Below are 21,802 nucleotides of genomic sequence, written 5' to 3' on the forward strand. Positions count from 1 at the left end.
GCCCTTGACATATTTGTAGACAGCTATTAAGTCTCCTCTCAGTCTTCTTTTTTGCAAGCTAAACATTCCCAAATCCTGCAACCGTTCCTCATAGGACATGGTTTGCAGACCAGTCACCATTCTGGTCGCTCTTCTCTGAACTTGCTCCAGTTTGTCTATGTCTTTTTTAAAATGTGGTGCCCACATTTTATGACCCGGGCGCCATCGCCAAGCCTGCGCCCCTGTCCCGGATGGGACTGCCACCTAGCGCAGCCACAAGACCCCCGGCCTGGTCGCAAGGCCGAGTGCCCCCGGGCGCTGCTCCCAGATCAGGTCCCCCCACTATACCATCGCTGGGCGTGGACCTGTTTGCCCATCACACCGGTCCGGATGGACTGCCGCTGGAGTGGCCGGCTGAAGTGACCGGCAATCATCCATGGAAGGCCCAGCCCCCGCGCGAGCCTCTGATACCGGCTCCTGAACCCGTCGAGGTCACCCTACCCCCACTAGAAGACGTCCAATTTGCGTGGGACTCCACCGGCGAGAACTTGATGGGGTTCTCTCAAGAGACCCGGACAGACGAGGTCCGTCGTCTGGAGGCCTGTCACCAGCAACTGGCGACCTTTGAGCGGGAGCAACGAGAGAGGCGCGTCAGGGAGGAACGGCTCCAAGTCCAGAGTGCTGAACAAAAGCGCAAGGCCCGCCAAGACCCCCAAGCAGCCCGTGGTCCCCGAATCACCGGGACCGTAGTCAAGTTCCACATGGAGAACGGCTGGGGCTTCATCAGGGGCCCAGAAACCGCAGGCGATGGTCTTTGTGACCCGCAGGGACGTGGAGAGTCATCTACCTGAGGGGCATCGTGGCCGTGACCTGTACCCTGGTGATGTGGTCGCCTTTACCCGCCACGTGGGTGCAAAAGGACCATACGCCCTACATGTTCATCGGCTCACCGAGGAGGAGCTACAATACCGCGGCTATGAGGAGAGCCAAGAGGACCCGGACGGGTCTGAAGAACCATATGAGGAGGAAGAAGGAGCATATGGAGGACACCGCTACTAGTAAGTAGCAAAGTACCCGTGTACATAGTTACCCGTCAGGGTATCAGAACTGTTTTTGGGACTGTTCCCGTCTTGAAAGTGTGGTCCCCGTTGGGACAAATATTGAACTGCTACCTGTGTGCCCCTCATCCCCTATCAGGCTGAGGACTGTGAGCAGCCATTCCCTTCCCAAAACTGGCCGAGGACTGAGAGCGGTCAACCCTTTGTATATAGTTGCGCTTCCTAAAGCGCCCCCTACTGGTTTTATACAAAAACCGCAACGTCTACCTCAAGATTTACTGGACTGTTGCACCTTTACCTGGTTGCAAGTTGCACCGCAGCCAAGAATCCAAGAATGTGCTTTACTTAAAAATGTGTTACATGAGAAAGTTTTATATGCTGCTAGAAAATGTTTTACATAATTTTGAGACCGTTTTATATGATAAGTGACAAAAGAGTTCCAGAGGCATTAGCAAAGTGTTTTGTGGTAGTGGCAAGAGAAGAGGAGTGTTTCCCATAAAGGGAATTGAACCATGTTACCTGTTTTCTGATGTGAAAAGTTATTGAAAAAGTTTTTGCATGTCCTGTAATTATCTGTTTTTGCTCTTTTCCAGCCCGAGGACGTGCTGTGGTTTACCGGGGGGGAATGTAGCGCCCCGAGGGCTCGGCCGCTACAGGGGTATTGCACCTCTGCCAGAGGTGTGGTATTCCACTCCCGGGTAAGGATGGAGTGTGGACCAGGGCTCAGTTAGCTGCATGCAGCACACACACCCCATTTCCGAGGGACAGCTCAACGGTGCTCCCACTAGACATAAGTGCAGGCACGACCGACCATGTCCCTGCTGGAGTGGGGAGGGAGGGGTGGAACACCCAGTACTGTAGGGGCAGATAGGGGGCGGTTCCTGAGTGTAGGAAGGAGCCCATTGGTTGCTGGTCACCTGGGCTCATGGCTAGAGGGAGGTATAAAAGGTGGGCACCATCTTAGTTCTGGGTCAGTTCAGCCAGAGGAGAAGACAGGGAGTAGAGGCTCTGTAGGAGCTCTACTCCAGGAGGGCCTAGTGAGAGGCCGAGGAGGAGGTGAAGGGGAGCTGAGATTCTGGCTCATCTCAGCTCCAAGAGAAAGGAACAGAAAGGAACAGAACAGGAACTGCAAAGAAGGAGAGACAGAGAAACAGAAGGGCTCAGGAACAAGAAGGTGGAAGGGACCCTAAGAACCCACGAGAATCCAGGGTGCAGGGTCAGGCAGATTAAGGGTACCGGATCCCAAGTTGGTGGAGGAGAAACAACCCTCAGCCAAAGACCGGTCGTCGTGATCATCTATTGGTGCGACACCTCATCAAACCTGCTAGGAAGGCACCATATAGGACAGCGGAGGACGGGGCCCACGTTTAACCGCACAAGTCCGCGGCAGCTGGACAAAAGTGGGTCACTGGTAAGGCAGGCCAGAGAAAGGATTAAAGGGGGTCCTGTGCCATGCTCCTGAGCTGCCTGGGAGTTGACCGAGCCCCTCACCTGGTGGACGCAGCACGGCTCGGGCGGTCACTGCTGACAGAAGTGACCCGGAACAAACGAACTGTGAGTAAAGACCCTGGACTTTAACTTGTTGTCTGTGTGCTCCTTCGCGCCTCCAGCACTATCAGCACCGGGACTCGCACTACCATCACTCCCACCATCCACTACACTGCCCTGGGGCTGCACTCTTCCCGTGGGGAGTCACATCACCTCAGCTGCACCCATCATCAGCCCCAGCGGACTGCCTTGCAGCGGCGGTTCCTAATAACCGCAATCCACGGGTGGCGTAGTCGGACATTATCTAAAGTACAGTAGCAGACTACCATTGGTCTGACCACCCTGAGCCGCGGGACCGGGCCGCCACTACTACTCCCAGCATCTCCCTATCGCCCAGATCCGCGTGCCCCACGGCCCAGGGGGCGAGTCACATTCACACATCTCCACCTTCCACCTCAGTCCAGCAGAGGGAGCCCGTTAGGGATATAAATAGGGAAGGTGGAGCTAGGCAGTTCAGTTCCTCTGAAGAGTTCCTGCAGTAGAGAAGCCTAAGAGAGGTCAGTCTGCAGTGGAGCTCAGTCTAGTCTAGAGAACGCAGTTAATAGTTCAGCAGTGGAGCACGAAGCTCCTGCTTGCTAGATTCAGCGAGCCCAGATAGAGCTTAAGGTGTGCCGGTGCCGTAAGATCAATGAAGCGCGGCAAGCTGCCGTTAGTGTGTATAGCCTAGTGAGGGCCCGAGTAGGCCGAAGGCGAGTGGCGAGTTAGTACATAAGGGGCAGAGGAGCTTAACCAGCTCACCCCGAAGCATTTACCGGACACAGGATCCGAGCTTACCGGTATCTCTATGACCCAGTAAGGCATAACCGGAATCCCTGGAGAACTACAAGTCCCAGGATCGCTAAGGTGCTGATATGTAACAGAGCCAGGAGACGCTTAGGCCCCGCATACTGGGAGCGTGAACTCCAAGAGAAGGCCCTACCACAAGGTCAGCCAGCGCAGGACAGAGACAAAGTTAGGCCTAGCTCCAGGCAGGTCAGAAACTTACTGCGCAGAGGCAAGAAACAGGAGGCCCTACACCCGCTCATTGGGGAGGATCCTGATATGCACCCTTCACCCTACAGTGCTCCGGGATGTGCCTGAATTTCCACCAGTAAAAGGTACTGAAGTGACTACCGTGTCCGTTCCCGTTCTTGCTCTGATCCAGCTGGGTCTCGCCTGTCCTGCATTCCCCCTGCATACGCTGCCCTGAGACCTAGCTCCACCTGTGGGGAGCTATACCATCGAGCTGCCTTATCACCGGCCTCAGTGGACTGCTGCAGCGCTGGTGCTTGTCACCAGATACCACAGGTGGCGTCATGAACTCTTATAAAATTAACAATTATCCACCCTTTTAAAGAGACACCCCAGGGTACGGGCCAGGGAGCCGACCACCGCGACATCCCCAAGGCCAGGCAAATGTCCGGGTACCGAGTCATCCCCATCCCCAGGGCTAGTCACATCCTCCTCCACCTCCTCTGCTGACCTCATCGACTGTCTGACTGTGGGTTGACAGTAAGTGGGATCTCCAACCTCGTCATCATCACCCTGTGTGTTATCACACCCGTCGCCCTCAGAGCCAACCTCTTCCTGCCCTGACCGAAAAGTCAAGTTGTCGCTCCAATCAGGTATTTGAGTCTCATCATCGTCTTCATCATTGTCTCCACCAACAGGAGTTACAGTTTGGGAACAAGGGTCTACATTATGCTCAGAACCTTCTTCATCTGGTCCTGGATCCAACTTATAAAGATTCTGGGCATCGGATCAGATCATTTCCTCATCTGGATTAACAGAAGCTCTGGAGCAGACCTCCGTTTCCCAGGCTATAGTATGAGTAAACAGCTGGGCAGACTCAGCCATCTGTGTTATCCCATACTCAGACGGGCAGCTGGAGACTTGGGAGCTGTGAGGAAGCAAGTGCGATTGGGGTGACACCTCTGAGGACTGGAGTATTTGTGATGTTGAAATTGAGGTGATGGAGAGCCCACTTGAAGGAGCACTTGATATCCGTTGAAGCACCTGCTGTTTTTGTGCCTCATCTAGAATTTGTAGCGATGGGCGTGTCCGTAAGAATGGGATCGTATCACATTGTCCACGAAAAGAAGTCGACATCTTAGTTTGGCTGGAAGATGGTCTTTCTTCTGCAGATGTTACTCCCCCCCCCACCGTGGGGGGCCTCGACCCACCGGCGGACAGGCACCAGTATTGGGATAGGGGGGCTGGCCGTCAGGGTCCACCGCGGCTGTGGCACAAACCCGGCGACACGGAGGTGGCACAGGCAGGAACGGACTGGCCGTGTCGGCTTCTCACTTTTTGGATTTTAGAAGGGCATGACATGCCTATATCTGTGTCTCCCCCTCCTTTTACTCCTCCACCTCTTTTCTTTTCACATGACTATATGTACTTGTCACTTTTCCATGTGTTAGTTGTGTCTTCTGAGCAGTTTGTCAGCTTTTGGACACCTTTGAAGGTGTTTTCTATGTGTTTCTATGTGTTTTTGTTTGCCTGCCATTGGTTTTAACGGTGTTCGAAGGTGTTCGACGAACACACGGGTGTTCGACGAACCGAACCGAACTCGAACACTACGGGGGTGGCTCAACACTAGTGTACAGCATGAGTGGATGTATAAAAAAATGTAAATCTATAGCATTATCCACACATACAGCATATATTCAATGATCATATTAGGACTATTATATTATACTTCTTTTACTAGAAAAACTTTTCTTATGAGAGAAAACACAACACAAAAAAAAAATAATTAAAAAATAAAAAGAATAATCATATTACATTAATCTAATCATATTGTGAGTTCTATATCTTTAATTGCTGTGGGAACTTTTTAGATAAGTTAGTTTTTTCTATTGGGATTGAACTCGTGTAGTCCACACTCCAGGGTCTATTGTGTTTCTCTCATTGGTATTTACTTCTATGCTGTGGATGTCCTCATGATGCTGGCTTCACTAGTCAGGGGTTTATGGGCAAACCCAAGAATATATCATAAAAAATATCTAGCCTGGGTTACCATATATTCCATTCTTTCTATATATTTCTATTGGTCAGCAACGCTGCCCTGATCTAATTCGATGTTCTATATGTTCTCCAGTTTATCATTGAGGCCGTCCGGATGTAGAGAGCGCAATCTGTACATCCAGAAAGCCTCTTTCTTGTTCAGTAGATGGATTCTGTTTGATATATTCTGCGGAATTTCTTCGACAGGAGTCAAACTTATCTCAAAGCTCTTATTATGATTTAGTAAGAGATGTCTCGATAGGCTATGTGATAGTAGCCCAATTTTTGCATTATGTCGGTGTGCGTTTAAACGTGATCTGACCATCTGTGTCGTCCGGCCACCATATTGCATTCCGCAACTACATGTAATTACATATATAACATAGCTGCTAGTGCAAGTCAGGTGATGTTTTATGGGAAAGGTTTCTCCTGTACTATTGGAGGTGATAGATTGATGGCCATGGGTTATTGTTTGGCAGCATTGGCACTTTTTCTGGTTGCATTTAAAAGTGCCATTGAGTGTATTGGTTGTCTTTTTTATTATAGGATTAGTAGTTTTAGATTGGAGAGACGTTTGTTTTTTTCCAGAGCTTTTCACTACAGATTTTTTCAAGCGACTAGGTGCTATAATGTTTCTGAGTGTTTTACCCCTTCTAAAGGTGATGCCTGGTCTCTCTGGTAGTACATCCCGTAGAAGGGGATCTTGTCTCAGTATGTACCAGTATTTTTGTAATATTTCTCTAATTTTTTGGTTACCTTTATTACAAAGGTGAGTGTAACTTTTTTTTTTTTGTTTTTTTTTGTGTACAGTGTGAAAGGGATGAGGGGGCCACACATAAAAGGATTGTGGGGTGAGGGGACCATGTATATATCAGGATTGGGGGGTGAGGGGTACCACACATACCAGGATTGGGAGTGAGGGGTACCACGCATACCAGGATTGGGGGGTGAGGGGTACCACACAAACCAGGATTGGGGGGTGAGGGGTACCACGCATACCAGGACTGGGCGGTGAGGGGTATCACGCATACCAGGATTGAGCGGTGAGGGGTATCACGCATACCAGGATTGAGCGGTGAGGGGTGCCACGCATACCAGGATTGGGGGGTGAGGGGTGCCACACATACCAGGATTGGGGGGTGAGGCGTGCCACACATACCAGGATTGGGGGGTGAGGCGTGCCACACATACCAGGATTGGGGGGTGAGGGGTGCCACACATACCAGGATTGGGGGGTGAGGGGTGCCACACATACCAGGATTGGGGGGTGAGGGGTGCCACACATACCAGGATTGGGGGGTGAGGGGTGCCACACATACCAGGATTGGGGGGTGAGGGGTGCCACACATACCAGGATTGGGGGGTGAGGGGTGCCACACATAGCAGGATTGGGGGGTGAGGGGTGCCACACATAGCAGGATTGGGGGGTGAGGGGTGCCACACATAGCAGGATTGGGGGGTGAGGGGTGCCACACATAGCAGGATTGGGGGGTGAGGGGTGCCACACATAGCAGGATTGGGGGGTGAGGGGTACCACGCATACCAGGATTGGGGGGTGAGGGGTACCACGCATACCAGGATTGGGGGGTGAGGGGTACCACGCATACCAGGATTGGGGGGTGAGGGGTACCACGCATACCAGGATTGGGGGGTGAGGGGTACCACGCATACCAGGATTGGGGGGTGAGGGGTACCACGCATACCAGGATTGGGGGGGGTGAGGGGTAACACGCATACCAGGATTGGGGGGTGAGGGGACCATGCATACCAGGATTGAGGGTGAGGGGTGCCACCCATACCGGGATTGAGGGGTGCCATGCATACCGGGATTGGGGATGAGGGGTGCCACGCATACCGGGATTGGGGATGAGGGTTGCCACGCATACAAGGATTGGGGATGAGGGGTGCCACGCATGCCGGTATTGGGGGTGAGGGGTGCCACGCATGCCGGGATTGGGGATGAGGGGTGCCACGCATACCGGGATTGGGGATGAGGGGTGCCACGCATACCGGGATTGGGGATGAGGGGTGCCACGCATACCGGGATTGGGGATGAGGGATGGAATGCCATGCATACCGGGATGAGGGATGGGGTACCATGCATACCAGGATGAGGGATACCATACACACCAGGATAGTGATGATGGGTGCCATACATACCAGGATAGGGATGAGGGGTGCCACACATACCGGGATGAGGGGTGCCAAGCATAACGGGATTGGGGGTGAGGGGTGCCACGCATACCGGGATTGGGGGTGAGGGGTGCCACGCATACCGGGATTGGGGGTGAGGAGTGCCACGCATACCGGGATTGGGGGGTTAGGGGTAACACGCATAACAGGATTGGGGGGTTAGGGGTAACACGCATACCAGGATTGGGGGGTTAGGGGTAACACGCATACCAGGATTGGGGGGTTAGGGGTAACACGCATACCAGGATTGATGGTGAGGGGTGCCAAGCATACCGGGATTGGGGGTGAGGAGTGCCACGCATACCGGGATTGGGGGTGAGGGGTGCCACGCATGCCGGGATTGGGGGTGAGGGGTACCACACATACCGGGATTGGGGATGAGGGGTGCCACGCATACCGGGATTGGGGATGAGGGATGGAGTGCCATGCATACCGGGATGAGGGATGGGGCACCATGCATACCAGGATGAGGGATACCATACACACCAGGATAGTGATGAGGGGTGTCAAACATACCAGGATAGGGATGAGGGGTGCCATGCATACCGGGATGAGGGGTGCCAAGCTTAATGGGATTGGGGATGAGGGGTGCCACGCATACCGGGACTGGGGGTGAGGAGTGCCACGCATACCGGGACTGGGGGTGAGGGGTGCCACGCATACCGGGACTGGGGGTGAGGGGTGCCAGGCATACCGGGACTGGGGGTGAGGGGTGCCAGGCATACCGGGATTGGGGATGAGGGGTGCCACGCATACCGGGATTGGGGATGAGGGATGGGGTGCCATGCATACCAGGATGAGGGATACCATACACACCGGGATAGGGATGAGGGATGGGGTACCATGCATACCAGGATGAGGGATACCACACACACCAGGATAAGGATGAGGGGTGCCACGCATACCGGGATTGGGGGTGAGGGTGCCACGCATACCGGGATTGGGGGTGAGGGGTGCCACGCATACCGGGATTGGGGGTGAGGGGTGCCACGCATACCGGGATTGGGGGTGAGGGGTGCCACGCATACCGGGATTGGGAGTGAGGGATAGGGTGCCATGCATACCAGGATGAGGGATATCATACACACCAGGATAGGGATGAGGGGTGCCACACATACCAGGATTGGGGGTGAGGGGTGCCACGCATACCAGGATTGGGGGTGAGGGGTGCCATGCATACCAGGATTGGGGGTGAGGGGTGCCACGCATACCGGGATTGGATGGTGGGTACAGGATGGGGGCAGCACATACCAGCATGGGAGACGATATACCAATAAAAATGCTCACCACCCGGGCGTAGAACGGGTTCAATAGCTAGTATGTATATATATATATATATATATATATATATATATACACACACACAGAGTTGAAATCAGAAGTTTCCATACACTGTATAAATAGACACATCTGCATGTTTTTCTCAATATCTGACATGAAATCAGAATAAATCTTTCCCGTTTTAGGTCAATTAGGATTACCATAATTTTTAATATTTGCTAAATGCCAGAATAATGAGAGAATGTTTTAAGGCATCATTTTTATTAGTTACTGCAAAGTCTGTAACATCTGTCCCTGCTGAAAAGACACTATGATTATCATCTTTATATATAAGTACAAAGTCAGTAGGCTATAACATAATTGTGTGACAGGAGCCGTGCAGTAATCATCAGTAACTGTAATAGGAGTTTCTAACCCCCTCGGTGGAGAACTTCAGTGGCCCCATATGGTGCCCCACAGCGTAATGGACCTATATGGTGAGCCACAGCGTAATGGCCCCATATGGTGAGCCACAGCGTAATGGCCACATATGGTGAGCCAAAGGCGTAATGGCCACATATGGTGAGCCAAAGGCGTAATGGCCACATATGGTGAGCCAAAGGCGTAATGGCCGCATATGGTGAGCCAAAGGCGTAATGGCCCCATATAGTGCTCTACAGCGTAATGGTCCCATATATGCCCCACAGTATATGCCCTCCCCATACTTGTATATGGCCACATCTTCGTATATGGTATATGGTCCCCATCCTGGTTAGGTGTATATGCCCCTCCATCCATCCATTCTGGGTAGGTATATATGCCCTTCCATCCATCCATCCTGGGTAGGTGTATATGCCCCTCCATCCATCCATCCATGCTGGGTAGGTTTATATGCCCACCCATCCAGGCTAGATGTATATGCCCCTCCATCGATCCATCCATTCTGGGTAGGCGTAGATGCCCCTCCATCCATCCATCCTGGGCAGGTGTAGATGCCCCTCCATTCATCCATCCTAGGTAGGTGTAGATGCCTCTCCATCCATTCTGCGTAGGTGTATATGCCCCTCCATTCATCCTGGGTAACTGTTAATGCCCCTCCATCCATCCAGGGCAGAAGTATATGCCCCTCCATCTATCCTGGGTAGGTGTATATGCCCCTCCATTCATCCTGGATAGGTGTATGTGCCCCGTCATCCATCATGGGTAGGTGTATATGCCCCTCCATCCATCCATCCTGGGTAGGAGTATCTGCCCCTCCATCTTTCCTGGGTAGGTGTGTATGCCCCTCCATCCATCCATCCTGGGTAGGTGTATATGCCCCTCCATCCATCCTGGGTAGGTGTATATGCCCCTCCATCCATCCATGCATGCTGGGTAGGTTTATATGCCCCCCAATCCATCCATCCTGGGTAGATGTATAAGCCCCTCCATCGATCCATCCATTCTAGGTAGGCGTAGATGCCCCTCCATCCATCCTGGGCAGGTGTAGATGCCCCTCCATCCATCCTGGGTAGGTGTAGATGCCTCTCCATCCATTGTGGGTAGGTGTATATGCCCCTCCATTTATCCTGGGTAGGTGTTGATGCCCCTCCATCCATGCCGGGCAGAAGTATATGCCCCTCCATCCATCCATCCTGGGTAGGTGTATATGCCCCTCCATTCATCCTGGGTAGGTGTATGTGCCCCGCCATCCATCCTGGGTAGGTGTATGTGCCCCTCCATCCATCCATCCTGGGTAGGAGTATCTGCCCCTCCATCTTTCCTGGGTAGGTGTGTATGCACCTCCATCCATCCATCCTGGGTAGGTGTAAATGCCCCTCCATCCATCCATGCTGGGTAGGTTTATATGCCCCCCCATCCATCCATCCTGGGTAGATGTATATGCCCCTCCATCGATCCATCCATTCTGAGTAGGCGTAGATGCCCCTCCATCCATCCATCCTGGGCAGGTGTAGATGCCCCTCCATCAATCCTGGGTAGGTGTATATGCCCCTCCATCCATCCATCCTGGGTAAATGTATATGCCCCTTCATCCATCCATCCTGGCTAGGTGTAAATGCCCATCCATCCATCCTGGGTAGTTGTAAATGCCCCTCCATCCATCCATCCTGGGTAGGTGTAAATGCCCCTCCATCCATCCATCCTGGGTAGGTGTAAATGCCCCTCCATCCATCCATCCTGGGTAGGTGTAAATGCCCCTCCATCCATCCATCCTGGGTAGGTGTAAATGCCCCTCCATCCATCCATCCTGGGTAGATGTATATGCCCCTCCATCCATCCATCCTGGGTAGATGTATATGCCCCTACATCCATCCATCCATTCTGAGTAGGCGTAGATGCCTCTCCATCCATCCATCCTGGGCAGGTGTAGATGCCCCTCCATCAATCCTGGGTAGGTGTACAGTACAGACCAAAAGTTTGGACACACCTTCTCATTTAAAGATTTTTCTGTATTTTCATGACTATGAAAATTGTACATTCATACTGAAGGCATCAAAACTATGAATTAACACATGTGGAATTATATACTTTACAAAAAAGTGTGAAACAACTGAAAATATGTCTTATATTCTAGGTTCTTCAAAGTAGCCACCTTTTGCTTTGATGACTGCTTTGCACACTCTTGGCATTCTATTGATGAGCTTCAAGAGGTAGTCACCGGAAATGGTCTTCCAACAATCTTGAAGGAGTTCCCAGAGATGCTTAGCACTTGTTGGCCCTTTTGCCTTCACTCTGCGGTCCAGCTCACCCCAAACAATCTGGATTGGGTTCAGGTCTGATGACTGTGGAGGCCAGGTCATCTGGCGTAGCACCCCATCACTCTCCTTCTTGGTCAAATAGCCCTAACACAGCCTGTTGTCCTGTTGAAAAATAAATGATGGTCCAACTAAACGCAAACCGGATGGAATAGCATGCCACTGCCAGATGCTGTGGTAGCCATGCTGGTTCAGTATGCCTTCAATTTTGAATAAATGCCCAACAGTCTCACCAGCAAAGCACCCCCACACCATCACACCTCCTCTTCCATGCTTCACGGTGGGAACCAGGCATGTAGAGTCCATCCGTTCACCTTTTCTGCGACGCACAAAGACACGGTGGTTGGAACCAAAGATCTCAAATTTGGACTCATCAGACCAAAGCACAGATTTCCACTGGTCTAATGTCCATTCCTTGTGTTCTTTAGCCCAAACAAGTCTCTTCTGCTTGTTTCCTGTCCTTAGCAGTGGTTTCCTAGCAGCTATTTTACCATGAAGGCCTGCTGCACAAAGTATCCTTTTAACAGTTGTTGAAGAGATGTGTCTGCTGCTAGAACTCTGTGTGGCATTGACCTGGTCTCTAATCTGAGCTGCTGTTAAACTGCGATTTCTGAGGCTGGTGACTGGGATAAACTTATCCTCAGAAGCAGAGGTGACTCTTGGTCTTCCTTTCCTTGGGCGGTCCTCATGTGAGCCAGTTTCTTTGTAGCGCTTGATGGTTTTTGCAACTGCACTTGGGGACACTTTTAAAGTTTGCCCAATTTTTTGGACTGACTGACCTTCAGTTCTTAAAGTAATGATGGCCACTCGTTTTTCTTTACATAGCTGCTTTTTTCTTGCCATAATACAAATTCTAACAGTCTATTCAGTAGGACTGTCAGCTGTGTATCCACCTGACTTCTGCACAACACAACTGATGGTCCCAACCCCATTTATAAGGCAGGAAATCCCACTTATTAAACCTGACAGGGCACACCTGTGAAGTGAAGACCATTTCTGGTGACTACCTCTTGAAGTTCATCAAGAGAATGCCAAGAGTGTGCAAAGCAGTCATCAAAGCAAAAGGTGGCTACTTTGAAGAACCTAGAATATAAGACATATTTTCAGTTGTTTCACACTTTTTTGTAAAGTATATAATTCCACATGTGTTAATTCATAGTTTTGATGCCTTCAGTGTGAATGTACAATTTTCATAGTCATGAAAATACAGAAAAATCTTTAAATGAGAAGGTGTGTCCAAACTTTTGGTCTATACTGTATATGCCCCTCCATCCATCCATCCTGGCTAGGTGTAAATGCCCCTCCATCCATCCATCCCTCCTGGGTAGGTGTAAATGCCCCTCCATCCATCTATCCATCCTGGGTAGGTGTAAATGCCCCTCCATCCTTCCATCCATGGTAGGTGTAAATGCCCCTCCATCCATCCATCCTGGGTAGGTGTAAATGCCCCTCCTTCCATCCATCCTGGGTAGGTGTACATGCCCCTCCATCCATCCATCCAGGGTAGGTGTATATGCCCCTCCATCCATCCTGGGTAAGTGTATATGCCCCTCCATCCATCCTGGGTAGGTGTAAATACCCATCCATCCATCCTGGGTAGGTGTAAATGCCTTTCCATCCATCCAGGGTAGGTGTAAATGCCCCTCCATCCATCCATCCTGGGTAGGTGTATATACCCTTCCATCCATCCATCCTGGGTAGGTGTATATGCCCCTCCATCCATCCATCCTGGGTAGGTGTATATACCCCTCCATCCATCCATCCTGGGTAAGTGTATATGCCCCTCCATCCATCCCGGTCAGTATATGCCCCCCTCCATCCATCCTGGTGGGTATATCCCCCCCTCCATACTGGTGGGTATATGCCCCCCCTCCATCCATCCTAGTGGGTATGTGCCCCCCCCCTACATCCATCATGGTGGGTATATGCCCCCCCTCCATCCATCCTGGTGGATATATGCCCCCCCTCCATCCTGGTGGGTATATGATTCCTCCTCCATCCTGGTGGGTTTATGACTCCTCCTCCATCCTGGTGGGTTTATGACTCCTCCTCCATCCTGGTGGGTTTATGCCCCCATATATTCAATGCAAAGGAGAAAAAAACAAAACAATAAACGCTTCTACTCACCTTCCACGTTCCCACGCAGCGCTGTGTCTGTGTTGCCTGAAGATGTCGGCGGTGATAACAGCAGAGAAGCTGAGATCACCGCACGGCGCCGCCGCAGATACTCACTCGGGACGTCCACTCCCAGGCATTTCCTCCCTGGCAGCTCCTGTCATGGCACGCTCTGACTGAGCAGTGCGTGCGACGACAGGGGGAATGTGCAGCTTACACTGCAGGCTCCACAAAGATGGCTGCAATCTCCTCCCACGGCTGCGACCTGAACAGCCAAGGGGGCGTGCCCAGGTCACAGCTAGAGGCAGGAGGAGCGGCCTCTAATGTTAGAGATGGGGTCGGTGACAGACTACTGTCTCTTATGGCCAGGGCTGCTGTAAATGAGGTGTGTAAGAGCACTTTTTACACCCCCCCCCAAATAAAAATGGCAGCCCCCAGTGGCCAATGTCAGCATAAATAACTAAAAAACTAATAAAGTCGGACATTTAATTTTGTATTAAAAATAATTGATTACATAATCAATAATTATTAATACAAAACATAAAATGGTGGCCCCTTCCCTGTAAGAATAGCACACGGCTCTTTTCACGTCTGGTTATTTCTCTAACAGGTAGAATATGCTCCGTTATAGACCTGGGACAGGTTTACAGCTCTATTTTTTGTGGACGATTGATCTGTAAATCAGAACTGAGACCGGTCCGATTTTCATCCGATTTGTAGATAAAGATCATCTATTGAAGTCAATGAGTCTGTCAGAAAAATGGCCAGAACCAACCATGTTGCCTGTACTGCCTGTTTTCCAGGGTCTATAGGCCGGGCAAGCGAGGCTAGGAAACCTTTAGCTTTTTACTTTACATATAGAAAATATGCCCCACTGAGGAGAAAAACTGACACACTGACCAAAATCAGATGAAAATGAGAAAAAAACACTGATTAAAACCTGACATGTGAACAGGGCCTTAGGCCTTAATCAGATGTCAGCAGGGTCGGACTGGGGTGTCTGGGGCCCACAGGGGACAGTGACTCTAGGGGCCACCTACAGCAATATGCAGATCTCTTTTCTCTGCTCTCCCTGTTATAGTGGAGCAGTGACCGGCGGCTCCTCACATCTACTGTGCACAGACTAGAACAGGGATGGACAATTTCTGGAGTTTGCATGAAAGAGCTTCTGTGGTTAAAACAAGTGATCACAGATTCATGGGCTACACAGGATAGGTGATCACTTATTGATTGGAAGAATGGGGAAGTTTTATCCCTGACAGGACACTTATCCCCATTTTACAATGCAGCGACAGGTGGGACGTCTGACCACAGCCTCATTCGTTCTCTTGGGGGCTTCCAAAAAAGAGCAGCGCTCGCAGCCTCTGAGGGAATGAATGGATCAGTGGTCGAGTCGCACATGAGCTCCAGTCTAATGGGGAGAAAAGCTCCACATTCTGCCGATCGGTGCAGGTCCCAGTAGTCAGACCCCACCAATCAATAAGTTATCACTGATCCTGTGGAGAGATGATGACTTGTTTTCACCGGAGAACCCCTGTAAGTGCATCTCTGACGCTCTGCTCCAAGTATTTCATCTCTAAGGCCACAGCCCCACTATCAGTATTCAGTCAGGATTATTCTCAGGAGTGGGAGCCAAAACCAGGTGAGGAACAATCAGAGAAAAGGTATAATAGAAACAAGTCACCAATTCTGGATTTATCACCCACTCCTGCTTTTGCCTCTCACTACTGAGAAACAATACTGACCAAATACTGATAGTGAAGCCGTGGCCTCATGGAAAAAAATCTTTTCCTAGTTAATCTCAGCGAGAACAAATGACCGCCATACACAACATAATCCACTATAATAACACCAATAATACCACATACAAAAGGGACAAATATCGCCACACCATGACCAGACCACATATTACCACCACATAGTGACCAAATACTACAATACTGATCAGGAATACAAACCACAATACTAACAACACTGTCACTATACATATGAGCTCTGTATATAGTGTCAGTGTACAGGTAATACAGTGATCACCGGTGACATTATACACAGGAGCTCTGTATATAGTGTACAGGTAATACAGTGATCACCGGTGACATTATACACAGGAGCTCTGTATATAGTGTACAGGTAATACAGTGATTACCGATGACATTATACACAGGAGCTCTGTATATAGTGTATAGGTAATACACTGGTCACCAGTGACATACACAGGAGCTCTGAATATACTATATAGTGTAAGTGTACAGTAATACACTGACTCACCAGTGATGTCTCTAGGTGAAGTTCTTCATCTTCGCTTTTCTTCATTTGGCACAGTCCGCCATCACTTCTTCCAGCGAGGAATCATCTCTGCAGAAAATAACACACAGTTATCAATAACTGATCTCTTTTAGAGCACATTCCCACTTTTCCCCAGGCTTCTACACTACACCAGTTGAAGAAATAAAGCGACATAGTGGCGCCCTGCACAGTAACAGGACCCCCCTTTTGTCCCCTCTTATGGAAAACAGTTTCCTAAAAAGTAAATTATATTACAGAAGTAATAATGTCCCTAATTGGACTCTAAAGTAATAATGTTCCCCACTCGCCATCATAAACTAATAAAGTTCCTCAATCTGGCCACTAAACAGTAATAAAGTCCCTTGTCCAGCGAGGCCACCCATCTATCCATCCTGACCCCCCCCCCACCCATATATCCATTCTGGTCTCCATGTGTCCAGCCTGCCCCTCCCATATATCCATCCGGGCCTCCATGTGTCCACCCTGTCCCCCCCATATATGCATCCCACCCCACCCCATATATCTATCCAGGTCCCCATGTGTCCAGCTTGCCGCCCTTCACCTCCATGTGTCCATCCAGGTCCCCAACTTGGCAACCTTCACCTCCATGTGTCTCCCCATGCGTCCAGCCAGCCCCCTCTTCAGCCCCGTGCCTCCATCCATAAGTCCCCCCATGCGTCCAGCCAGCCCCCCCCTTCAGCCCCGTGCCTCCATCCATGTCCCCACGCGTCCAGCCAGCCCCCCCTTCAGCCCCGTGTCTCCATCCATGTCCCCACGCGTCCAGCCAGCCCCCCCTTCAGCCCCGTGTCTCCATCCATGTCCCCACGGGTCCAGCCAGCCCCCCCTTCAGCCCCGTGTCTCCATCCATGGCCCCACGGGTCCAGCCAGCCCCCCCTTCATCCCCATGTCTCCATCCATGGCCCCACGGGTCCAGCCAGCCCCCCCTTCAGCCCCATGTCTCCATCCATGGCCCCACGGGTCCAGCCAGCCCCCCCTTCAGCCCCGTGTCTCCATCCATGGCCCCACGGGTCCAGCCAGCCCCCCCTTCAGCCCCGTGTCTCCATCCATGGCCCCACGGGTCCAGCCAGCCCCCCCTTCATCCCCATGTCTCCATCCATGGCCCCACGGGTCCAGCCAGCCCCCCCTTCAGCCCCATGTCTCCATCCATGGCCCCACGGGTCCAGCCAGCCCCCCCTTCAGCCCCATGTCTCCATCCATGGCCCCACGGGTCCAGCCAGCCCCCCCTTCAGCCCCATGTCTCCATCCATGGCCCCACGGGTCCAGCCAGCCCCCCCTTCAGCCCCATGTCTCCATCCATGGCCCCACGGGTCCAGCCAGCCCCCCCTTCAGCCCCATGTCTCCATCCATGGCCCCACGGGTCCAGCCAGCCCCCCCTTCAGCCCCATGTCTCCATCCATGGCCCCACGGGTCCAGCCAGCCCCCCCTTCAGCCCCATGTCTCCATCCATGGCCCCATGGGTCCAGCCAGCCCCCCCTTCAGCCCCATGTCTCCATCCATGGCCCCATGGGTCCAGCCAGCCCCCCCTTCAGCCCCATGTCTCCATCCATGGCCCCATGGGTTCAGCCAGCCCCCCCTTCAGCCCCATGTCTCCATCCATGGCCCCATGGGTCCAGCCAGCCCCCCCTTCAGCCCCATGTCTCCATCCATGGCCCCATGGGTCCAGCCAGCCCCCCCTTCAGCCCCATGTCTCCATCCATGGCCCCATGGGTCCAGCCAGCCCCCCCTTCAGCCCCATGTCTCCATCCATGTCCCCATGGGTCCAGCCAGCCCCCCCTTCAGCCCCATGTCTCCATCCATGTCCCCATGGGTCCAGCCAGCCCCCCCTTCAGCCCCATGTCTCCATCCATGTCCCCATGGGTCCAGCCAGCCCCCCCTTCAGCCCCATGTCTCCATCCATGTCCCCATGGGTCCAGCCAGCCCCCCCTTCAGCCCCATGTCTGTCCCCATGGGTCCAGCCAGCCCCCCCTTCAGCCCCATGTCTGTCCCCATGGGTCCAGCCAGCCCCCCCTTCAGCCCCATGTCTGTCCCCATGGGTCCAGCCAGCCCCCCCTTCAGCCCCATGTCTGTCCCCATGGGTCCAGCCAGCCCCCCCTTCAGCCCCATGTCTGTCCCCATGGGTCCAGCCAGCCCCCCCTTCAGCCCCATGTCTGTCCCCATGGGTCCAGCCAGCCCCCCCTTCAGCCCCATGTCTGTCCCCATGGGTCCAGCCAGCCCCCCCTTCAGCCCCATGTCTGTCCCCATGGGTCCAGCCAGCCCCCCCTTCAGCCCCATGTCTGTCCCCATGGGTCCAGCCAGCCCCCCCTTCAGCCCCATGTCCCCATGGGTCCAGCCAGCCCCCCCTTCAGCCCCATGTCCCCATGGGTCCAGCCAGCCCCCCCTTCAGCCCCATGTCCCCATGGGTCCAGCCAGCCCCCCCTTCAGCCCCATGTCCCCATGGGTCCAGCCAGCCCCCCCTTCAGCCCCATGTCCCCATGGGTCCAGCCAGCCCCCCCTTCAGCCCCATGTCCCCATGGGTCCAGCCAGCCTCCCCTTCAGCCCCATGTCCCCATGGGTCCAGCCAGCCCCCCTTCAGCCCCATGTCCCCATGGGTCCAGCCAGCCCCCCCTTCAGCCCCATGTCCCCATGGGTCCAGCCAGCCCCCCCTTCAGCCCCATGTCTCCATCCATGTCCCCATGGGTCCAGCCAGCCCCCCCTTCAGCCCCATGTCCCCATAGGTCCAGCCAGCCCCCCCTTCAGCCCCATGTCTCCATCCATGTCCCCATGGGTCCAGCCAGCCTCCCCTTCAGCCCCATGTCCCCATGGGTCCAGCCAGCCCCCCTTCAGCCCCATGTCCCCATGGGTCCAGCCAGCCCCCCCTTCAGCCCCATGTCCCCATGGGTCCAGCCAGCCCCCCCTTCAGCCCCATGTCTCCATCCATGTCCCCATGGGTCCAGCCAGCCCCCCCTTCAGCCCCATGTCCCCATGGGTCCAGCCAGCCCCCCCTTCAGCCCCATGTCTCCATCCATGTCCCCATGGGTCCAGCCAGCCCCCCCTTCAGCCCCATGTCCCCATGGGTCCAGCCAGCCCCCCCTTCAGCCCCATGTCTCCATCCATGTCCCCATGGGTCCAGCCAGCCTCCCCTTCAGCCCCATGTCCCCATGGGTCCAGCCAGCCCCCCTTCAGCCCCATGTCCCCATGGGTCCAGCCAGCCCCCCTTCAGCCCCATGTCCCCATGGGTCCAGCCAGCCCCCCCTTCAGCCCCATGTCCCCATGGGTCCAGCCAGCCCCCCCTTCAGCCCCATGTCTCCATCCATGTCCCCATGGGTCCAGCCAGCCCCCCCTTCAGCCCCATGTCTCCATCCATGTCCCCATGGGTCCAGCCAGCCCCCCCTTCAGCCCCATGTCTCCATCCATGTCCCCATGGGTCCAGCCAGCCCCCCCTTCAGCCCCATGTCTCCATCCATGTCCCCATGGGTCCAGCCAGCCCCCCCTTCAGCCCCATGTCTCCATCCATGTCCCCATGGGTCCAGCCAGCCCCCCCTTCAGCCCCATGTCTCCATCCATGTCCCCATGGGTCCAGCCAGCCCCCCCTTCAGCCCCATGTCTGTCCCCATGGGTCCAGCCAGCCCCCCCTTCAGCCCCATGTCTGTCCCCATGGGTCCAGCCAGCCCCCCCTTCAGCCCCATGTCTGTCCCCATGGGTCCAGCCAGCCCCCCCTTCAGCCCCATGTCTGTCCCCATGGGTCCAGCCAGCCCCCCCTTCAGCCCCATGTCTGTCCCCATGGGTCCAGCCAGCCCCCCCTTCAGCCCCATGTCTGTCCCCATGGGTCCAGCCAGCCCCCCCTTCAGCCCCATGTCTGTCCCCATGGGTCCAGCCAGCCCCCCCTTCAGCCCCATGTCTGTCCCCATGGGTCCAGCCAGCCCCCCCTTCAGCCCCATGTCCCCATGGGTCCAGCCAGCCCCCCCTTCAGCCCCATGTCCCCATGGGTCCAGCCAGCCCCCCCTTCAGCCCCATGTCCCCATGGGTCCAGCCAGCCTCCCCTTCAGCCCCATGTCCCCATGGGTCCAGCCAGCCCCCCCTTCAGCCCCATGTCTCCATCCATGTCCCCACGGGTGCAACCAGCCCCCCCTTCAGCCCCATGTCTCCATCCATGTCCCCACGGGTCCAACCAGCCCCCCCTTCAGCCCCATGTCTCCATCCATGTCGCCACGGGTCCAGCCAGACCCCCCCCTTTAGCCCCATGTCTCCATACATGTCCCCACGGGTCCATCCAGCCCCCCCTTCAGCCCCATGTCTCCATCCATGTCCCCATGTGACCAGCCTGCGACCCCTCCATATATGGATGATGACCAATGCTGGGAACACTCACCCAGAAAAATGTGGCTATTGCACTTGACTTGAAGTTGAAGCAGGGAGAGCTGTAGCCAGGCCTGCAGTCTTGTTTCCAGGGTGATGGTGAGAGAGCAGAGTGCAGGTCACCGCATACTCAGCCCAGGAGCCGGCTTAAAAGGCCAAGAGAGCAGGAGAGAAGAGGGCGGTGCGCGGTGCTGGTGCGGTGTTACATACCCGGACGGAAGCCGGTGTTACAAGGCCAATTCCAAGGGAGCAGGAGCCGGGACTGGAGAGCAGAGCGCGGCGTCGGCGTATCAAAAACCGGCAGGGGAGCAGGGAGAGGAGAGCGTGACGTCAGCGTGTCACCTGACACCACACAACTGCCAGCCACCAGCGGGAAAGCAGAGCGCGGTGCGTGTCACCGCCCACCAAGATCACGTCCTCCTGTCATGTGACTATGCGCGTCACCCGCTGTCACCACTGAATAGTAGGAGCGCCGCACGCGACGCTACATTTCCTTCGGCTGCGCTTTTAAAGGGCCCGCACTTTTTAAGAGCCCCCGTTACCAATTCTCTCACTCTCTCATCGGGGCCCACCGGGAATTTATCACACCAGGCCAGTCCGAACCTGCATGGGCCCATCAGGTAAAGTGATGGAATGAAGTTTTCTCTCCTCATGTTGTAAAATGACATTTTCTGCCACCTATTGATGAGAGAAAAAAAGTGATGAAGATTTACAAACTTCTAACATTAGTCAGTGAAAAACATACAGAACAAGGATGCAAATGGATCTTTTTTTGGCAATCCAATCATTTGAATGGGCCAGTTTTATCTGCAAATCAGATTACAATCAAACATGTCTCAAATTTCTTTTGTGAACCATCAGCATCAGAAAAGGTCCATAGACTATAATTATTATGTTTTTATAAGCTAAGAAAAGGAACACAATGCAAACTCTAAAATCAGACATTTAAATGGATGAGTTTGGTGGGCAAACAGGGTCTGACTGGAGCACCGGGACACTGGACGATTATCCGGTGGGCCAGGGTCCTTGGCAGGACCCTGAGCAGGACGTAGAGGGGGCCCACTGGTTTCAACTGAATGTGCATCCGAGGACATTTCATTAATGATCAGTATTGTAATATTCGGTCACTATGTTGTAATATCTGGTCCGGTCATGGTGTGGTATTTATCCCTGTATGTGTTATTATTTGGTCACTATGTGGTGTGGACATGGTGTGGTGGTATTTCTCCTTTGTATGTGGAATTATTTGGTCGCTATATGTTG

At 53.6% G+C, this 21,802-nt stretch overlaps 1 protein-coding gene across 2 annotated transcripts in view; it reads right to left on the reverse strand.

Annotated features, from left to right (window-relative positions):
* The window catches only part of LOC141229222 (isovaleryl-CoA dehydrogenase, mitochondrial-like), a 43,447-nt gene extending 22,581 nt beyond the window's left edge, over positions 1–20,866 (reverse strand). The window contains exons 1-2 of one of the 2 annotated variants that reach the window (XR_012295951.1): positions 20,553–20,866; positions 16,166–16,252 (exon numbers count right to left, since the gene is read on the reverse strand). Coding sequence is in view for 1 of the 2 variants with exons in the window: in XM_073667423.1 (XP_073523524.1) it covers positions 16,166–16,210 (45 nt within the window). In the remaining variant the exon portion in view is untranslated. The remainder of the gene's footprint in view (positions 1–16,165; positions 16,253–20,552) is intronic. The other variant, XM_073667423.1, reaches the window with a different exon arrangement.
* Positions 20,867–21,802: the final 936 nt, after the last annotated feature.

Source organism: Phyllobates terribilis, unplaced genomic scaffold, assembly GCF_046119375.1.
Source record: "Phyllobates terribilis strain yellow unplaced genomic scaffold, ASM4611937v1 Scaffold_460__1_contigs__length_1441810, whole genome shotgun sequence".
Taxonomy (NCBI): domain Eukaryota; kingdom Metazoa; phylum Chordata; class Amphibia; order Anura; family Dendrobatidae; genus Phyllobates; species Phyllobates terribilis.